A 16,994-nucleotide genomic window follows, 5' to 3' on the forward strand; every position below is an offset into this window, starting at 1 on the left:
GCTGCAGTCGCTCAGCGTGTTTCCTTTTGAATGTGCTCGTAGGGCGGCAAGGGAGCGGAGAACTTTGACAAGTTCTTCACGCGCACGCAGCCCATGCTGACGCCGCCCGACCAGATGATGATTGCCAACATCGACCAGAGCGAGTTTGCCGGCTTCTCCTACATCAACCCACAGTTTGTCCACCCGTCACTGCACAGCGTGGTATGAGCCGGCGCCGCTCTGGACCGCCTTGGACGGGCCGGCCGGCCCCTTTCACCCCTGTCTTGTCCTCTAAAGTTCCGACAGCTAGCTGTCACTTCTGCATGATTTGACTGAGGAGCAAGCTCCCCGTGAAGCCCCCCACCCCCAGACTCACTCCTTGTGCTTTCGCCACTGACCTGTGTCGACTTTGGGGGTTTCAAAAGAAGAACACTGGCGCCAAAGTACAAGTGGCCAAACATTATGAGGGGTCGCACTTTGAATGGAATGAGCATGGGCTGCCCGGCAGGTTTTGGGCCCATTATGCGACGCTGTCGATCAATCCAGCTCCAAGAAGCTCTTTCCTTAAGCTGCTGCATGCCGACCTGGCAACTCTGCGCCAGCTTTCCCGTTGTCAAACTCGTACGTGTAAAGTTGAGCACCACAAAACGTACGGCGTATGTTTGAAGCCGCCTGTGTTTGTTGTACGTGCGCCATCCCCATTCAACACTTTTGCCTACAAAAAGCTTTTATACCAACAACTGAATGTGCTTGGACACCCCCGACTGCCCCCTCGCCTTTCCCCTCGCAGTCATCGAGGTGAGATTTGGCTTTGCGGTCACGTTTCCTCTCCATCGTGGAGCTCCTCAAACGTTTTACAAGTCCCAAAACACTCGGCAGTCCAAGTAGCAGCAGTCAAGCATTGTGAAAATATGCTCGTGTCGTGGGCCAACATGTGGACTGGAGAGTGGGTTGGGGCCGTGTGCATGTGTGTGAGGCGAGGCGTGTTCCAAGCATGAACAAGAACCTCTGCATGACGCAGTGCACACTTGTTTGTTTGTCCATCACTCCACATTTGGATCGAATTGCTTCTGTTGCCAAAAGTGCGTCGCCTCGCTTGCGCTCAATTCTGTCGGCTGGAGTTCTTGGATTGCACCTGACTTGAACGGCTGCCAAATTTCACCCTAATTCACTCGCATTCAGTATTGGAGAACGTTGACGTGTCTCACATTGAGAATCGGGATGGGAGGAGCTCGTCAAATGGGCAGAGAATATTCTTTTTTAGGCCTATGTGTCAAAATGGAACAACTCGAAGCTTCCGTGTGTATTTTAAACAATGACATTCCCGAGCTACAGACGAAGTTTTGCCGGAGTTGGAAGCACGGCCATGATTGTTTGTTTGTTTGTTTCTTGCCGACTCGTCTTGGTGTTCTTCTCGTCTTTGCTCTATGGCAGGGGTGTCAAACTAATTTTTTTTGCGGGCCGCATTGTAGTCATAGCTTCTTTCGGAGGGCCATTATGACTGTCAACCCAAATAAATGTATGAGCACCTCATATAATATACAGTAAAAGCTACAAAACAAACTAACAAATAACTCGTTTTCAAATCAGACGAGTAAAAACTGGTCAAATATTTAAAAAATATATATATTAAAAGTGAAGACAATTTGCAATTCTAGTAATGACACGGATTTGATGCACAATTTATCTTTGCGGGCCACATAAAATGATGTGGCGGGCCGTATTTGGCCCCCGGGCCTTGAGTTTGACACCTGTGCTCTATGGCGACTGCTGTGTATGAATAAAGTATAACAAATATGCAGCGGTGGCTGTCGGTGTGGGCCTGACTTCTTTCAAGGTGGGTTTGTACAAAACCTGAATGGCTTGAGGGTGTTAGCGTTATTTTCGTAAAAACTCAACGTTAAAATGTGATCAAATACAACAACATTTGAAGCTGATTCTCCGAGACTGTGTTTAGACAACACAGGCCCTAGAAGGCGGCCTCTCCCTACTTATGTCAGCGAGGGTTGTTCTTGTAGTTCAGTGCTTCTCAAATACTGGGGCGCGCTAGGGGCGCGGCGCGATACCGCGTGTGACCCCACGGAATATGCTTTTCTTTTGGCTGTACTAGATTAAAGGGTAATTAGACATCGACTGCAGTAGGTGCCGGTATCACTGGAAGAGTGTGCGCAAAGGAGTATTCGCTCTATAGTGTAGAGCGCACGGAACATACGCACACAGCACAGAGCAGGCGATAAAAAGTGCAGTGGGACACCATGAAAAAATATTTAACAGGGTTGAAAAGAACGGCGGAGAGAGACGGAGATAAAAGAATTGAGAGTCACACGAAAGCTAAGACAAGGAAATATGACGAAGCGTACATAGCGCTCCACTTCAGTGTGACTACGATGGGAGACTGTGCCTTACAATGTTGGCAGCGGACAGTATGAAGCAAAAATAAATTAAGGCGGCACTTATGAAGTCATTGCACCCCAATCACGCTGATAAGATGCTTGAGGTTTTTCAGCGAAAACTGGCTGAATATTGCCAACAATCATCCCACTTTGTGAATGGTATACTTCAGTCAATCAGCAAGCAACGTACGTAAGCATCATATAAAGCTGCATAACATAGTCAGTGCAAAAAAACCCCCCACACCATTGCAGAAGAGCTGATACTACCTGCAGCCATGGAATTCGACACTGTAGACTTTTATTAAAGCGTCTTAAAAGTTGTGTAGGTATTTCAGGGTCGGCACTAGGCTGGTTCTATTCTTATCTATCAGACAGGACGCACCGAGTGGTCCATGGCAATACGTCGTCTGAGCTCAATAATGTTACGTGTGGTGCCCCACAGGGATCGGTACTCGGATAGATTCTATTTAATATTTATAGGATTCCGCTTGGGGAAATAATACGTAAATATAATATTAGTTTTCAATGTTACCCGGATGACACCCAATTATATATGCCGTAATCGACGACAGATCCGCGGGACTGTTGTAATCTTGAGGCGTGCCTTGCAAAGATCAAGCAATGGATGTCTCTCAACTTCCTTCGTCTTAACCCAGATAAAACTGAGATGTTGATAATTGGTCCAGCTCGTTAACACTTATTGAAGGAAACCACTATAACTATAGATAACCGTATTATCACTCAGAGCGATACTGTAACTAATCTCGGGGTAATATTTGAACAAACGCTCTCCTTTCCAGAGGCGTAGCCAGGAATTTTTCCAGTAGGGGCGCGCGCCCACAGGAAAAAAAATCGAACATCACCTACGCCGTTCGCTGATCGCTAAAACAACATCCGGGTCCGGGAGGCAAACGGTGAATGGATAACATCGCGCACATAGAATAGCGCAAGCACATTCGCGCAAGACCGAAAGAAAAAAACGGCATGAAAATGAAGAATCGAAAAAGCTCGTTTTTTTTCAACCGGGGCCCAGGGAGTCCTAGCCCCGGCTTGGCTACGCCTCTGCTCCTTTCAAAAGCACATTAAGAATATAACCAGAATTGCGTTTTTTCACCTTCGTAATATCGCTAAGATTTGTCTGATCCTCTCGACCGGTGATGCGGAAGCTATTATTAGGGGTGTAACGATACATCGATACACATCGATTAATCGATATAATGCTCTACGATTTATTGGTATCGATGCTAAAGGTAAACATCGATTTATATCGCCGTGTTTGACCTCGGACATTAGACGCGACTTTATTTTGAAATCCAGTTCATTGTTGCTTGCTTCCTCTTTCCGGCGTTGTTGTGTTGTGAGCAGAGCACGCGCGTGAAAGGGGAGGGGACAACTAGTCCGCGGCTCCTGGGCTGGTGCTATGGCTAGTGTCCAAAAAGACGAGGAAATTTGCTCCCCTTTAGGCTTCAAGTCATTCGTTTGGAAGCACTTTGGATTCCAAAGAAAAGATGGCTCAACGGCCAAGACACGTGCAGTTTGTAAATCCTGCCATGCGGTGATCAAATATTCAGGGAGCACAAATCTCGCCGCACATTTAAAGAAAAAACACGACATCAAAGTTCAGTGTTAAAGTAAGCAATTTGTATACTACAATACTCTTGTAATTTCCTAAATAAAGAGTTTGCAGTGCCTTGTTGATTTCGCGTATGAATTGTTATAAATCAGGATATTGTTCTATATTTTTTACTAAAAAAAAAAAAATATCGATCGTACAGCACTATATCGCGATATATCGTGAATGAATCGCAGCAGGCTTTAAGATATCGGCAAATATCGTATCGTAGTTCTTTATATCGATATTATATCGTATCGTGAAAAACCCCGCGATTTACACCCCTAGCTATTATATATGCATTCATCACGTCGTGCCTGGACTACTGTAATGCATTATTCTCTGGTCTTCCTAAGTCCAGCATCAAAAGTCTACAATTAGTACAAAATGCTGCTGCAAAGCTGCTCTCACGGACAAGAAAAGTTGATCACATTACCCCAATATTAGCCAACTTACATTGGCTCCCGGTCCATTTAAGATGTGACTTCAAGGTTCTTCTCTTAACCTATAAAGCAGGCGTGGCCAACCAGTCAGAGACCAAGAGCCACATTTTTTACTGTGACATCTTTTTAGGCCGTGCAATGTTCCAAGCAAGTTGAAACTATGCAAGTGTGACAGTCTCTGAGTGCTTCGTAATTTTTTTGAAAAACTGTACCTATTTTTCTGCCTGACTTTTCAAAGTCTCCAAACTTGTGCTTGCGAAATTCAGTCCCTTTTGCAAAGTCCTTATCGATATTGGCATGAAGTGATCTGAAGTGCCGCTGACCATTTGAAGCTTTTAAATGCGCAAATGACGTCCGACATATCAGGCAGAATGGCTTGCCATAGCGTTCAACAAAAAACAAATTTAACTCTGTTAAAAACGTCCTGCGTTCATTGTCATATATTCGTTTAGCTGTGAATTTTTCCTTGCCATTTTGGCAAGCGTCGTGTTAGCTTTTCTGGACCTAATGGGCCCCTGTAGTCACAGTCGCCATTCATTAAAAAGCCAGCAAAATCAATCGCTCTGTTTGTCCCTCCTCCTTTGCGGGATTTTACCTCATGCGCATGCGTGTTTGACCAAAATACCATATTGAACTCAAGCGAAGAAAATACGCACGAAAAAGAGCCGCATGCGGCTCGCGAGCCTCGGGTTGGCCACCGCTGCTATAAAGCATTGCATGGCTTAGCGCCTTCATATCTCGTCGACCTAGTTGTTCCTTATGTCCCGTCTCGTAATCTTCGTTCGCAAAACGCTAGTCTTTTAGTGACACCGAGGGCCAAGAAAATGTCTGCAGGGTCTAGAGCAGGGGTGGGCAAACTTTTTGACTCGCGGGCCGAACTGGGTTCTAAATTTGGGCCGGAGGGCCGAACCAGGAGCAGATGGACGTAGGCTTTGTGTGAAGTCATATAAGCGACCTGTAAAGGTCATTGCATAAAAGATTTTGGCCTTTAGTAGATAGTAAAGCATGGATATTCCAAACACGTTTTTTTTTTTAAACAAATGCATTTATTTACAGCATTAAAAAAAGAAATCACTAAAAAAACTGCTATCAGTGATTCTCATAAAATACGACACTGTTATTATGAATAACAGTCTCCATCACTTCAGTGCCTGCAGGTCAGATTAACGAAAGATGTTTATCTTATGAGATCACATCAAACGGCAAACATTCTGACCAAATACATATATCATCTTGAAGAATCGGTGAAAGCATACATCCAAATAAAGTCATCAAAACGGCAACACGGTGAGGGGTATCCGAAAATCAGAGCAGAGTTTTAACTCACAAACACCTGGTAACAGAGGTGAGGAAACGGGAAACACTTCCTTAAAGTAAGCCTTAAGAACTTTACAGGTTAAGATTAGTCGCAAATAGATGGTGCATCAATGTCCTTGAGCATCCTGCATTGTTTGAAAATGAGAATAGTCGCTAGTTTCAATCCCTGCTATGTGTACAAATCATATTCAAAATGCATTTTTTTACAATAAACTTGAGAGCCCCCCGTTCATTTTCAGTGGGAACAGTGTTGTTGGTCTCCCTTTTTTGCTAGTCTGGAGTAAAATTTGTTGTGGCAATTCTTAGGAGAGATCCGAGGTGTTGGTCCGTTTACCTCGATCTGTGACGGGTTGATGTTGATGTGGCTGAACGTCACGTCGCGTACGTCGAGCCAAATTGGCCACTCTCTTTTAAACGCTCGGCACTGTGTCCACCTTGCTTTTCCTTGGGCGACTCATTTTAATGGAAGGATTCCAGTGGAAGGTTTGTGGGTGGCTTTAGCGCAAAACTGCATGTGAAAGCTCAGCGCGCGAATTACAAGAATGCTGTCGTCAAAGCCCACGCTCTAAATTCGGGACTGATACGAATAGAGCGAGAGCGCGCCATGTCTGTACTACTGAGTACGTACACGCACTTGTGAGTGTGCACCGAGCTTTCTGACGGCTTCCGGTAGTAAATGCGCAGGCGAGCGCTTCGCCATCTACTGGGGAAACGCAGTCGTTTCAGGCAAAATGACCAAAAAAAATAAAAAATACAATTTGTTCAGGGTTGGCGGGCCGGATTAAACGGTCCCGTGGGCCGGATATGGCCCGCGGGCCGTAGTTTGCCCACCCCTGGTCTAGAGCATTTTCTATTCGGGCTCCAGAGCTTTGAAATGCCTTACCAATGGATATTAGAACTGCTACCTCAGTAGAAACATTTAAGACACGCTTAAAGACACATTTGTATGATATGGCCTTTAATTAACCTGTAGTGGCCGATTCGGCTGGAGTTTGTTTGTTTTCATCACCATTACAATTTTCAGAAATGTCACATTTAGCACCATTTTCTGGAATATCACACACGATGTTTTATCAAAAATGTCACGACTGACGTCAGTCGTGACTTTTTTGATAAAACATCGTCACAATTCTCTCTCCCTCCTCTCCCTCCCTCCCCTCTCTCTCTCTCCCCCTCCCCCCCTCTCTCTCTCTCCCCCTCCCTCTCTCTCTCTCTCTCTCTCTCTCATTAAAAATAAATAAGATTAACAAGTGACATTATAGTTGGAAAACACAAATAGCAAGCAAAGATTACAAAAACAAAACATGTTACCACGATGACAACAAACAAACAAACAAACAAAACCAAAAGCTTCATTAGACTGCTGGCCAACATCTTAAAAACGAGGCATATTAAGGCCACACTGAAAAGAATTGGAAGTTAAGAGATTAACATTTCAGAACCAGGGAATCATTAAAAAAAAAAAACCCAGCTATAAGTGTACATCATTGTATTTTTTTGAATGTGGGGGGAAATGTATTTTTCCAAGTACACACATTACAGGACAGTATGACATTAGCTTTCTTTATAATAACGTTGACAAAACTTGACAAGACCACCAGGCAGGTATTTACCCGCCCCCAGAAAAATCAGCTCTTGTAAAAAATCCTAATTTTATTGTTGAAAATCGACATCATTTTTGTACAATTATGACTTCGATTGAAAATCTACAACTTTATTCTTTTGAAATAACTTTATTTTTGTTTCTTTTTTAAAATCTCGTATTACAATTTTTTATTTGTGTAAAATTACTTTATTCTTTTAAAATATTTTTTAAAGTACTTTCTTCTATTCTTATAAAATTACTTTTGTGTTCTTATAAAATGACAACTTCGGATTTTAGGACTCCAGAGTCAAGATGAATTCAGTGTTACAAAATGGCAACTTTTGATCACAGCAGCACGACACGTTTTTTTTCTTTTTTGAAACTCAGGAATGACTTTTTTCCTCTTCCTATTGCAACTGTTTTTTCCTGGCATGTGAGGCCTTCTTGGTAAATGACTGCTTTTTTTCTCATAAAATATCATTATAAACATGTAATTTTCCTTGAAGAACATTTTTTTTTTTCTCAGACCTGTTTTTATATTGTGATAGAAGAACTTTAGGTAAATTCACTTGCAAAAAAATTATCATTTTTCTCACAGTAAAACATGTAATTTTCCTTGAAGCACATTTTTTTTCTCAGACCTGTTTTTATATTGTGATAGAAGAACTTTAGGTAAATTCATTTGTAAAAAAATTATCATTTTTCTCACAGTAAAACTTTATTAGTGTAAAAGAATAACCTTATTCTAAAAAAAATATTTGCTTAAATTTCTTGAGAAAAAACTCAACTTTTTCATAATATGACAACTTTATAAGAAAAATAATTGAATCCTTAAAATTGTTCTCATAATAGGACTTTATTTGGGGGGAAATACAATTTATATATATTATAACTGAATTTCCCCGCGACCCTCGTGGGGACAAAGCGGTACAGAAAACGGATGGATGGATAACTAAATTTCTTTCTAGCATGTTATATTTTTATTTTTGTGAGATAACGGGTTTTTAGTGTCAGTGATCTTGAACAATAAAGACTTTTTCCTCAAGAAAATATTTTTTTTATACATTAAAACCCACATTTGTCTCCTTATGTTAGTTTTTTGGGTGAAAATGATGGCTTTGCTCTCCAAGTATTGGGTTTTTTTTCTTTTCAGTGTAGCCCTAAAAAAAACTTGACTGACTTTACATCACAAACACAAATGCAAGTTAATAATTGTCTGCCCTTCACTAGTGAAGGAAATCAGTCCAGCTGACTCATGGCGTTTTTTGGATGTCTCTGTCATGCAGCACAGTGGCGAGGATCTCTCTCACGCACGCACGCATGCATGCGCAGGCACGTGGGTCTCAGATGGCCCACATGCATGTGCATCTGAAGGATGTTTTAGTAAAATGAGGCGAGGGAGGAGGCCGATGCAAAAAGTCTGCGCGAGTGCACAGCTGGTCGCTCTTCCACCAGGTACAACTCACTTCAACCCCCCCCCCCCCCCCTAAAAAAAGAAACACATCACCATTTTGGCGGCTATTGCAGCCATACGCTTCACTTCTTGCTGGCGACACGTCTTTTCCTGGTGGCCAGCATGTCGTAGAAGGGGTCCCTGCTGATACTGGCCCTAGACGCAAACACAAGTGGGTGAGCGGGATCTGCTATGGAGGAGACGTCTCCAGCATCTTTGATATGGAAATGATGGAAGCCCTTGCTTTGATTAGATGGGGGGGGGGGGGAGTTTGTGTGGTGACCTAGTTTGGTTACCATGGTTTCCTCCCGGTTTGTGGGTGGAAGTGACGCTCTCCTCCGACTGACACGCCATCGCAGGTGCTGTTTTGGCGCCCTTTTGTAAGCCCCAGTCGACACAGAGAAGCAGGCTTTCACAACTTTTCGCCTCTTGATGATAACAAGCCAAATGCCAAAGAGGGGCCAACAAATTGCACTCTGTTCTAATTGCACGTGTCTTTTGTCTCGACTGCCCTTCCGAGTATCGCGCCATGCGGACTTTTGCTCTTACTTAATGGATTTGATCCACTCCTCCTTCTCCTCGGGCGTGGGCGCCGATATTCGGTAGACCACGTGGTTGCCTTCCACCACGCGGCCGTCCGCCTCGGTCTTGCAGGCTTTGATCACCTGACCCTTGTGGCTCGGGTTGTACAGCTCGAAGCAGTTCTGCACCAGCGCAAACGGCAACTTGATTATTTTGCCGCATCTGTACTTGCCGTGACTCGTCCGCTTTTGGCCAGCAGGGGGCGACACTCACCGGCTTCCTGGGCTCCTCCACTTCCCTGATACTGAGATTCTCCAGGGGAATAATCCCTCGGGGCTCCTTGTCCTGGAACACAAAGCAACCGGTTGAGCAGCTCCATCCGTTTGCTGTTGGACGAGGCATGCAATGACTTTTGACGACGGCAGGCTGGAGAACGCTCCGTGCCGATGGAGTGGCTCATGATGAGGGCACGCCATCGGTTGGTCAGCCGGGTAAAGCAAGGACGCACATTCGCCAACACAAAAGCAGGCAGGAATGGCCAGCCACAGAAGGGTGACGTTAACAGAAGAGCGCAGACAACAAGCAAGAGTTTTCAACAACTTGAAACTCACAGTTGTGTATTCAAAGTAGTAGAGGCAGTTGTCCGTCAGGATGAACCACCTCCTCTTCCAGGTTTTCACTCGGCCTCCTGAGGGCAAGACAAACAATGTTTTCCTCTTCAGTTTTGTAAAATGTTATTTCTTGAATTGGACACCATCATGATTTTATTCCTACTCTTTTTTTCTTGTAAAATGGCAACTCCTTTTGCACCCAAATCAAATCACGTGGCCCAAAAACAAAGCGATTGGTAAGACTTCAACACATCAAGAGGGATGTGGAAACCGTTGCTTGCGCTCCAAATCCTGTCAAAGCGCGTTTGTGTGTGCGCGGGTGCGCTTGTGTGTGTGTACGTGTGTTCTGAGCCAGCTTTCCACTTCCATTTCTTTCCTGTTTTCTTGGCGCCTGACACCAGCCCGCGCTAAATAGGCCACAAGTGACTTTGCTTTGCTTCCATTTCAATAGACGTCAGAGCCAGGCCAAACTTCCGCTTTGCGTACACAAGCTTGTAGCCCCCCTGCGTCACATCCTCTAGGGGTTATTTTTAGAGTCCAATTAGGGACGTTACGGCAGAAACCAGTGCGAGAAATGGCTGCGGGCGTGGGGGCTACCCGAATGGAACCAATGGCGATCCTGCTGGCTCGTTTCTACATCAAGAAACGGCATTAAAGCGACGGATGTGCGAAGGAAGCTCGGCAGGGGTGAATGAAACACCGCCACCGACCTAATTTGAGCAGCCAGCCCTCCCTGTCTGGGTTGAAAAACGTGTGCGTCAGGTCGTTGCCGTCGTCCTCTGGGATCTTGAACGGTTCGCTCTTGATGCTCTCGTACAAATTCTGAACAGCAACAAGGGGAAAAAAAACAAAGAAAACAAAATAGAGGCCGGATAAGAGCAACCATCCGAGCACCTGTTTTTGGACTCCGACCAAGACGAGCGTACACACAAAGGGTTGCCTCGTACGGACCTTGCATTGCGCAAAGGTCAAGAGCGGAATGTCTCACCCTGAGCAGCTCCTCTGGCAGGTCCCCGCCCTCGTTGATGCCCCGGTTCATGGTGATGAAGCGCTCGGCGGGCGGCTTGTCTCGGACGTTAGGGTTGTGCAAGCTGGTGTTCAGCATGATGATGGCAAACGAAAGCACGTAGCAGGTGTCTGAGCGGGTCAAAAGCAGACATCCACTCAGGACTCAGGCTCCAACTTGCGTGTGTGCGTGGCTGTGCGCTACCTGTGGACTGGAAGACGCCAGGATTGCACTGACAGTAGCGAGAGGCAAAGGCCTCCATCATTCGATCAATCTTCTGCGCTTCGCCAGGAAGTCTGAAGCTCCACAGGAACTGCCTGTAACACGACGACGTTTGAACGAGAGCACGGCGGCAGATGGGCCCGCAAAGCCATTTCCCCAACCGGCGCTGTGGCGGGAAAGACTCCGACTCACCTTAAGGCTTGAACGAGGTTGAGGTCTGCAAACTCATGAAGCTCCACAAAAACCTGGAGCACCTTGATGTTGAAGTCATCGCTGAGAAAGACAAGCACTACGATTGGCTGGAGGCAAGATGGGATGTCTGAGAATGCCGGAGCGGGACTCACCGTTCCCCTAAGTAGTCCCCAATCACCGTCTTGTTAAGCCCCTCCCCTTTGTAGAGAAATTGCGCGATGTCCCCAGGCGTGTTGTGGAGGAGGTCGTTTTCCAGAAGGAAGCGGATGCCCTTCAAATGCAACACAGACTCAAGCTCAAGGCGGCATTACAAGGACGAGCCGACTCAAAGAATCCTTTGCTGACCTTTTTGGGGTCCATGTTGAACTTCTTCCGCCCCATGGCCATCTGTTTGTTTCGTTGTGTGCTTTTGCTGCGTAGAAGGACACACGGACACAGCCATGAGGCGAGCATCAAATTGCCCAAAGTGCTCGCCGCTTGCCGAAGACGTTTGTTTACGATCCGTTTTCATAATAAAAGCTGTAAAAGCGGCAGTTGAGACCACATTTTTGCAGGAGCCCTGTGTGGAGCCTCCCGGTCTGGTGTGGGTAGCCCCACCGTCCATGTTTGCTGTGGCTGCCGCACCTGGGACGCGCCACCTCACTCCACCTCATCCACCAATCACATGAAAGCTTCTTACGCCAGGCGCCGAGCTAATGTTTAGTCTGGGGGATGACAAGACACGCACGAGCGTCCCACACAAATACGAGCCGTTCCAGTTCCAGACACACACGAGAGGCAAAGTAACCACAGTCAAGCGTGTTGTTTTTGACGATTCGCGTGAATGCTCATCCATGTCTTGTTTTGTTTCTTTATAACAACAGCATTTAGCAGCGACCAGTAAACCCGATTAAATCATGCATGCATGCATTCATTCATTCATTCATTCATTCATTCATTCATTCATTCATTCATTCATTCATTCATTCATTCATTCTCATATTCATAGAATAAAATAGTCACCTTTCCCCCACGCAGGTTAATTGCTCGATTTCCGTCATGACTTCTGCTATCTCAAACTTCAGACGCTGCAGAAAAAAAAAGCACGGGCGTCTAATAAGGGTCAGAATATGTTTAATGATGGCGTCACTTATCTAAAAAGCATACAACGTGGCACTGCAACAGGAGGAGCCGCCAGCCACTCACTTCAATATCATCCAGCAGCTCCTTCTTCCTGCGACGGATGTTACGCAGCTCATCACGCTCCTCCGACGACAGGTCTTCGGGTACTGCGTATAGCGGGCAAAGTGAGCACGGGAAGGAACCGGCAGCCGCAGTTCACACTCAGCCAAAGCCCCCAGAATTGTCCAAATGACAGTGTGCATTTTTATAAACGTCCGTCAGGTGACTCGTATCTCGAGGCACCACAGTCTTCCATCTTGACAAGACGGCAACACGCTTGCAAGAGTGCCAGTGTCACATAAGAGCAAGTGGTCACACCTAAGCATCTGGCACGCTGAGCTGGCTGCTTCAACATTTTATTTGATCCACTTGTTGTTGGCTAATTAACACTGCAGGGAGTTGCAAGGACCTCAAACACGCACACACACGCGCACACACACGCAATCTGGCTCTGCAGGTCCCCAGGGACACCTACTTATCCGCCATTTAACCGTGCCACAGCAACCTCCGCTGCAGGACACACACCAGCGTCCCGCCCCCATGCACACACATACACAGGCTCATCATAAAACAGCAATCCAGTTGAAAGTAAGTTGACAGGAAGTAGGTCATTTTCACATAGACGTCTAGCAGATTGTGCCTCTTGTGTGCTTTCTCTCTCTCGCACGCACGCACGCACGCACGCACGCACACACACACACACATGAGCTCAGTGCATGGTGCATTGCTCCAACAACAACCAGACAGTCTGAACAAACCCATCCTCCTTGCCGCTACTCATCTCTCTTTGTCAATTGCCGCCTTTCCGTGTCCGTCGTGCGCAGCTTTGCAATGCTTCTCTTCCTTTGAATCGGATGTGCCATTGTGGTCAAGTGCAGGCCACTCATTTGACAGCCACCACAAGTCGTGGCTCTTCCTCTCGCTGCATGAATTTTGCAAGATGCAGCGGCAGCAGAAGAGCAAAAAGCAAAAAAGATTTTAACAATGTGCTGAGCCATGTCAATGAACTGAATGAATCACTGAGCGCAATGAGCCAGTCGTTGAATGCCACAAATCTTTTCTGTGCCAGTAAAGTGGCCAGAGGAGGCTGCAAGATGCTGGAGGCCGGCGGGGGGGCCAGCCTACACACGAATTCACACGCACGCAAGCAAACTTGGTTTTGCTTTCCAGACACGGGGCCATGCTGGAGCGGTCAAACATTTGCAAAAATGCCATCGGAAGAAATTAGTGTTAAGGTTCTGCTTCAGGAAAAAAACTTTTTGCATACCGCCTTGTGATGGTTCGTTCATCCTGAACCAAAAACGAAACAACAATGTGTGTGACATGCAACGTTGAGGTCATAAATTCTGTTGGAAGTAGTCCAGATTTGGACAAAACCCCAAGCAGTAAAACCAATTTCCATAACGGGTATCGATAGTTGATAAGCGGGCAGTCGGATGTGGCCAAAGCACTGCGGTCCACGGGATGCACCTTTTTCCTGCGTGTGTCACGCAATCTTCCATCAGTGGAGCTTTTCCCATCCGTCGCACCTTCTCTTCCTCTCAGTGAACCTGAACACAGCGTCACGACCCACAAGCACAAGCTTGTTGAAACCCAGTTTCAAGACCTCCACATGACTCCAGGGGAACCAGACATAAAGCAGACTCTGAAAAGGGCCAATTTGTTTACGATCCTTTCCACTCAACCTTGTCTCGCTTCATCTTGAATGCCTGTCATTTAGGGGTGTAACGATTCATCGATACACATCGATTAATCGATATAATGCTCTACGATTTGTTGGCATCGATGCTAAACATAAACATCGATCTATATCGCCCGTTTTTGACCTCGGACATTAGACGCGACTTTATTTTGAAATCCAGTTCATTGTTGCTTGCTTCCTCTTTCCGGGAGCAGTGCGCGGCGTGTTGTGTTGTGAGCAGAGCAGGCACGTGAAAGGGGAGCCGAAAACTACGCGGCTCCTGGGCTGGTGCTATGGCTAGTGTCCAAGAAGACGAGGAAATTCGCTCCCCTTTGGGCTTCAAGTCATGCGTTTGGAAGCACTTTGTAATTTCCTAAATAAAGAGTTTGCAGTACCTTGTTGATTTTGCGTATGAATTGTTATAAATCAGGATATTGTTCTATATCGATCGTAGAGCACTATATCGTGATGTATTGTGAATGAATCACAGCAGGCTTTAAGATATCGGCAAATATCGTATCGTGATTCTTTGTATCGATATGATATCGTATCGTAACAAAACCCGCGATTTACACCCCTAATGTCATTGTTTGTTCCACCAAAAGGAGATTGAATCTGTGCTCGAAAAGAGCACGTGTGCTTTCTCTGTGCCGGCTGCAAATGCCCGTTCATCGTCCACACACTTTCAGCTCAGTTCAACATCTTCACGTTCAAGTCAACAACATTTACTTTTGCTTTGTGCCAGTAAATTCCAACTGGGAGCAACCAAAAAACTTGAAGCAAGTACACATGGCCTCATTTTGAAAGAAGGTTTTCACGTGGACGCTCTCTATTGCAGATTCGCACCTTTTGCTGCCGGCTTGAGAACGACAGGCGTACCGTTTCTTGTGCTTACCAGCTTTTGCCACCAGTCACTTAGTGCTTAAGTAGTAATTGACTTGGAATACTCTGAGGACAAAAATTCTGAGAAAAAAAGGAACCATTTCACTTCTTGCTACCAATAAAAGTAACCCTAATCCTAATTATATGTATGTATTGTGTAAAATTAAAATGTTTCAATTTGAGAAAAAAAAAGATACTTTTACGAAACTTTTACTGACTTTAGAATTAGGTGGACAAAACAATTTTACAATATATATATATATATAGATCGTAAATATATATATATATATATATAAAAGAAAAAAGCAAAGTATTTGATAAACACACCGTCCTAAAGCTGACATGCAATTTAGCTCAAAGCTGAGGTGTAACTACAACTTGTTTCTTCCCTCATATCCTAGGCTTTAATGTATTTTTATTCGTCATATTTCATCCTAGTAATTTGTGTTTCAAATACAACGTTATTACTCACGGGTCCAAATAAAATGACACTTGCAGCATGATGATGATGATGACAACAACGATGCAGTGAGGGGTGATGTGATGCGCACAATGCAGATTTGACAATCATTGTTATCACATGTGGCGCAACCCCCGAGATGCTTTCAGGACACTTACTCCGGGTGGGAAAACCAACTTTTAGTCCAAAACATGACCGTCATGAGCCTATTTTCGCACGGAACATGTCATACCTTGATTGTTCTCGTCCATGCTAGCAGCATGCGATTCAGGATCCCCGCTGACAGAAACGTCCGGCCCACGAATGAGCTTCCAATATACGGCTCAAAGGCGTCCTAAATCCTCAAGGGCCGGCCGGCGCAGCGTCAGACAACGCACGGCTCGTTTCGCGGACAGCTTCTCGTTTGGGGGAATATGCTCTCCATTTGCGCTGCGTTTTAGGAGGCGGCGGCAACGCCGAGTCAGTGGCTGACCCTCTTCGGTCAATTGCGGAGTGCGTTGGCTATACCAAGTACGCCTCCTTCTTTCCTATGGTAACGGGCAGCTAAACGCTGTGCAGCGTCCTCTCGGCACCTAACACTAACCTGGAAAAGTAATTTCAAAATAAAAACATAAGCTCGTGAGTGCCGCTGCACTGGGGAGTCTCGGTCAAATCTATTTTGAAAGGTTAAAACGGAACGTGTTGTGTTTTGACATTTAAACCCAGTGGCAAGGTGCCTCTCACACAAACCGTGAGCGGTAATCGTTGACGAACCTCACGAGACACACAAACGGACTCAAGAAATGCTGACATTTTCAAGATTTTTTTATTTTTTATTCGTCAACTGAAACAAAAAATATATATTTTATGCCTTATATTTCACTGCGCCCCTGATGCGTTCAATGGCTCTCAGTCTTTTATATACGTCCAGATCTATCAATTTTCAAATGATTATTATCCTCGTTTCGGTCAAGGCTGAGCTGAGAAATGTTGAAATCAAAGTTTTAAATATCTCCCTCAATGGGTTTTTATTTTGTGCAAAAAGATAAATGTGCAGAATGTGACAAATATGAACCAATCATGTCAATTGTCTGAATCGTGGAGAAGTTTTGCAAAAGATTACCTGCCTGTTTTGGAGTTCCAGAGGAAGCCAGTGTAGCCGAAACGATGGCATCAAGTCTTACGTGATTATCAGGTGAGGAAATCAGGAATGGAAAACACACGTTCACACAAATAGAGCCTGTGTGTGGTTTTACAACACACATGGTTTGGATTATTGCATTCCTAACCCCCCCCCCCCCCCCCCCCCCACACACACACACACACACAAGTGAAGGGGGCTGGCTGCTGCCACTTCCCGGTTTTATTCATATTCCAATGGTTAGACTTCTACAGCTGTATTAGCCACGTTCACGTACGCATTCCAATGAGTCTACTGCAATCTTTGAAAGAAAGAAACAACCGGACGAGGTATCAGGTGTTGCACTGCAGTTTCC

General features: G+C 45.3%; 2 protein-coding genes across 7 annotated transcripts in view; one reads left to right on the forward strand and one right to left on the reverse strand.

Annotated features, from left to right (window-relative positions):
* The window catches only part of prkcab (protein kinase C, alpha, b), a 48,927-nt gene extending 47,141 nt beyond the window's left edge, over positions 1-1,786 (forward strand). For both annotated transcript variants that reach the window (XM_061302313.1, XM_061302314.1), the window contains exon 16: positions 43-1,786. In XM_061302313.1, coding sequence (XP_061158297.1) covers positions 43-207 — 165 coding nt within the window. In that variant the 3' untranslated portion in view covers positions 208-1,786. The remainder of the gene's footprint in view (positions 1-42) is intronic.
* Positions 1,787-6,685: 4,899 nt separating this feature from the next.
* LOC133170896 (cytohesin-3) lies at positions 6,686-16,797 on the reverse strand. 5 transcript variants are annotated; one of them, XM_061304108.1, is made up of 14 exons: positions 15,752-16,071; positions 13,967-14,046; positions 12,521-12,603; positions 12,338-12,402; positions 11,681-11,747; positions 11,488-11,606; positions 11,336-11,416; positions 11,126-11,238; positions 10,904-11,052; positions 10,626-10,737; positions 9,916-9,992; positions 9,578-9,649; positions 9,332-9,486; positions 6,686-8,938 (listed from the first exon to the last, which is right to left on the reverse strand). In XM_061304108.1, exons 4-14 carry the CDS (start codon positions 12,373-12,375, stop codon positions 8,866-8,868), a joined length of 1,056 nt encoding a protein of 351 aa, XP_061160092.1. In that variant the 5' UTR covers positions 12,376-12,402; positions 12,521-12,603; positions 13,967-14,046; positions 15,752-16,071; the 3' UTR covers positions 6,686-8,865. The 5 variants fall into 5 exon arrangements, with proteins under 5 accessions (XP_061160092.1, XP_061160089.1, XP_061160090.1 ...); XM_061304105.1 differs by lacking the exons at positions 13,967-14,046; positions 15,752-16,071 and adding an exon at positions 16,622-16,797; XM_061304106.1 differs by lacking the exon at positions 13,967-14,046 and having other exon boundaries at positions 15,752-16,072.
* Between the last annotated feature and the right edge of the window lie 197 nt (positions 16,798-16,994).

This window comes from Syngnathus typhle, linkage group LG17 (assembly GCF_033458585.1).
Source record: "Syngnathus typhle isolate RoL2023-S1 ecotype Sweden linkage group LG17, RoL_Styp_1.0, whole genome shotgun sequence".
Lineage (NCBI taxonomy): Eukaryota > Metazoa > Chordata > Actinopteri > Syngnathiformes > Syngnathidae > Syngnathus > Syngnathus typhle.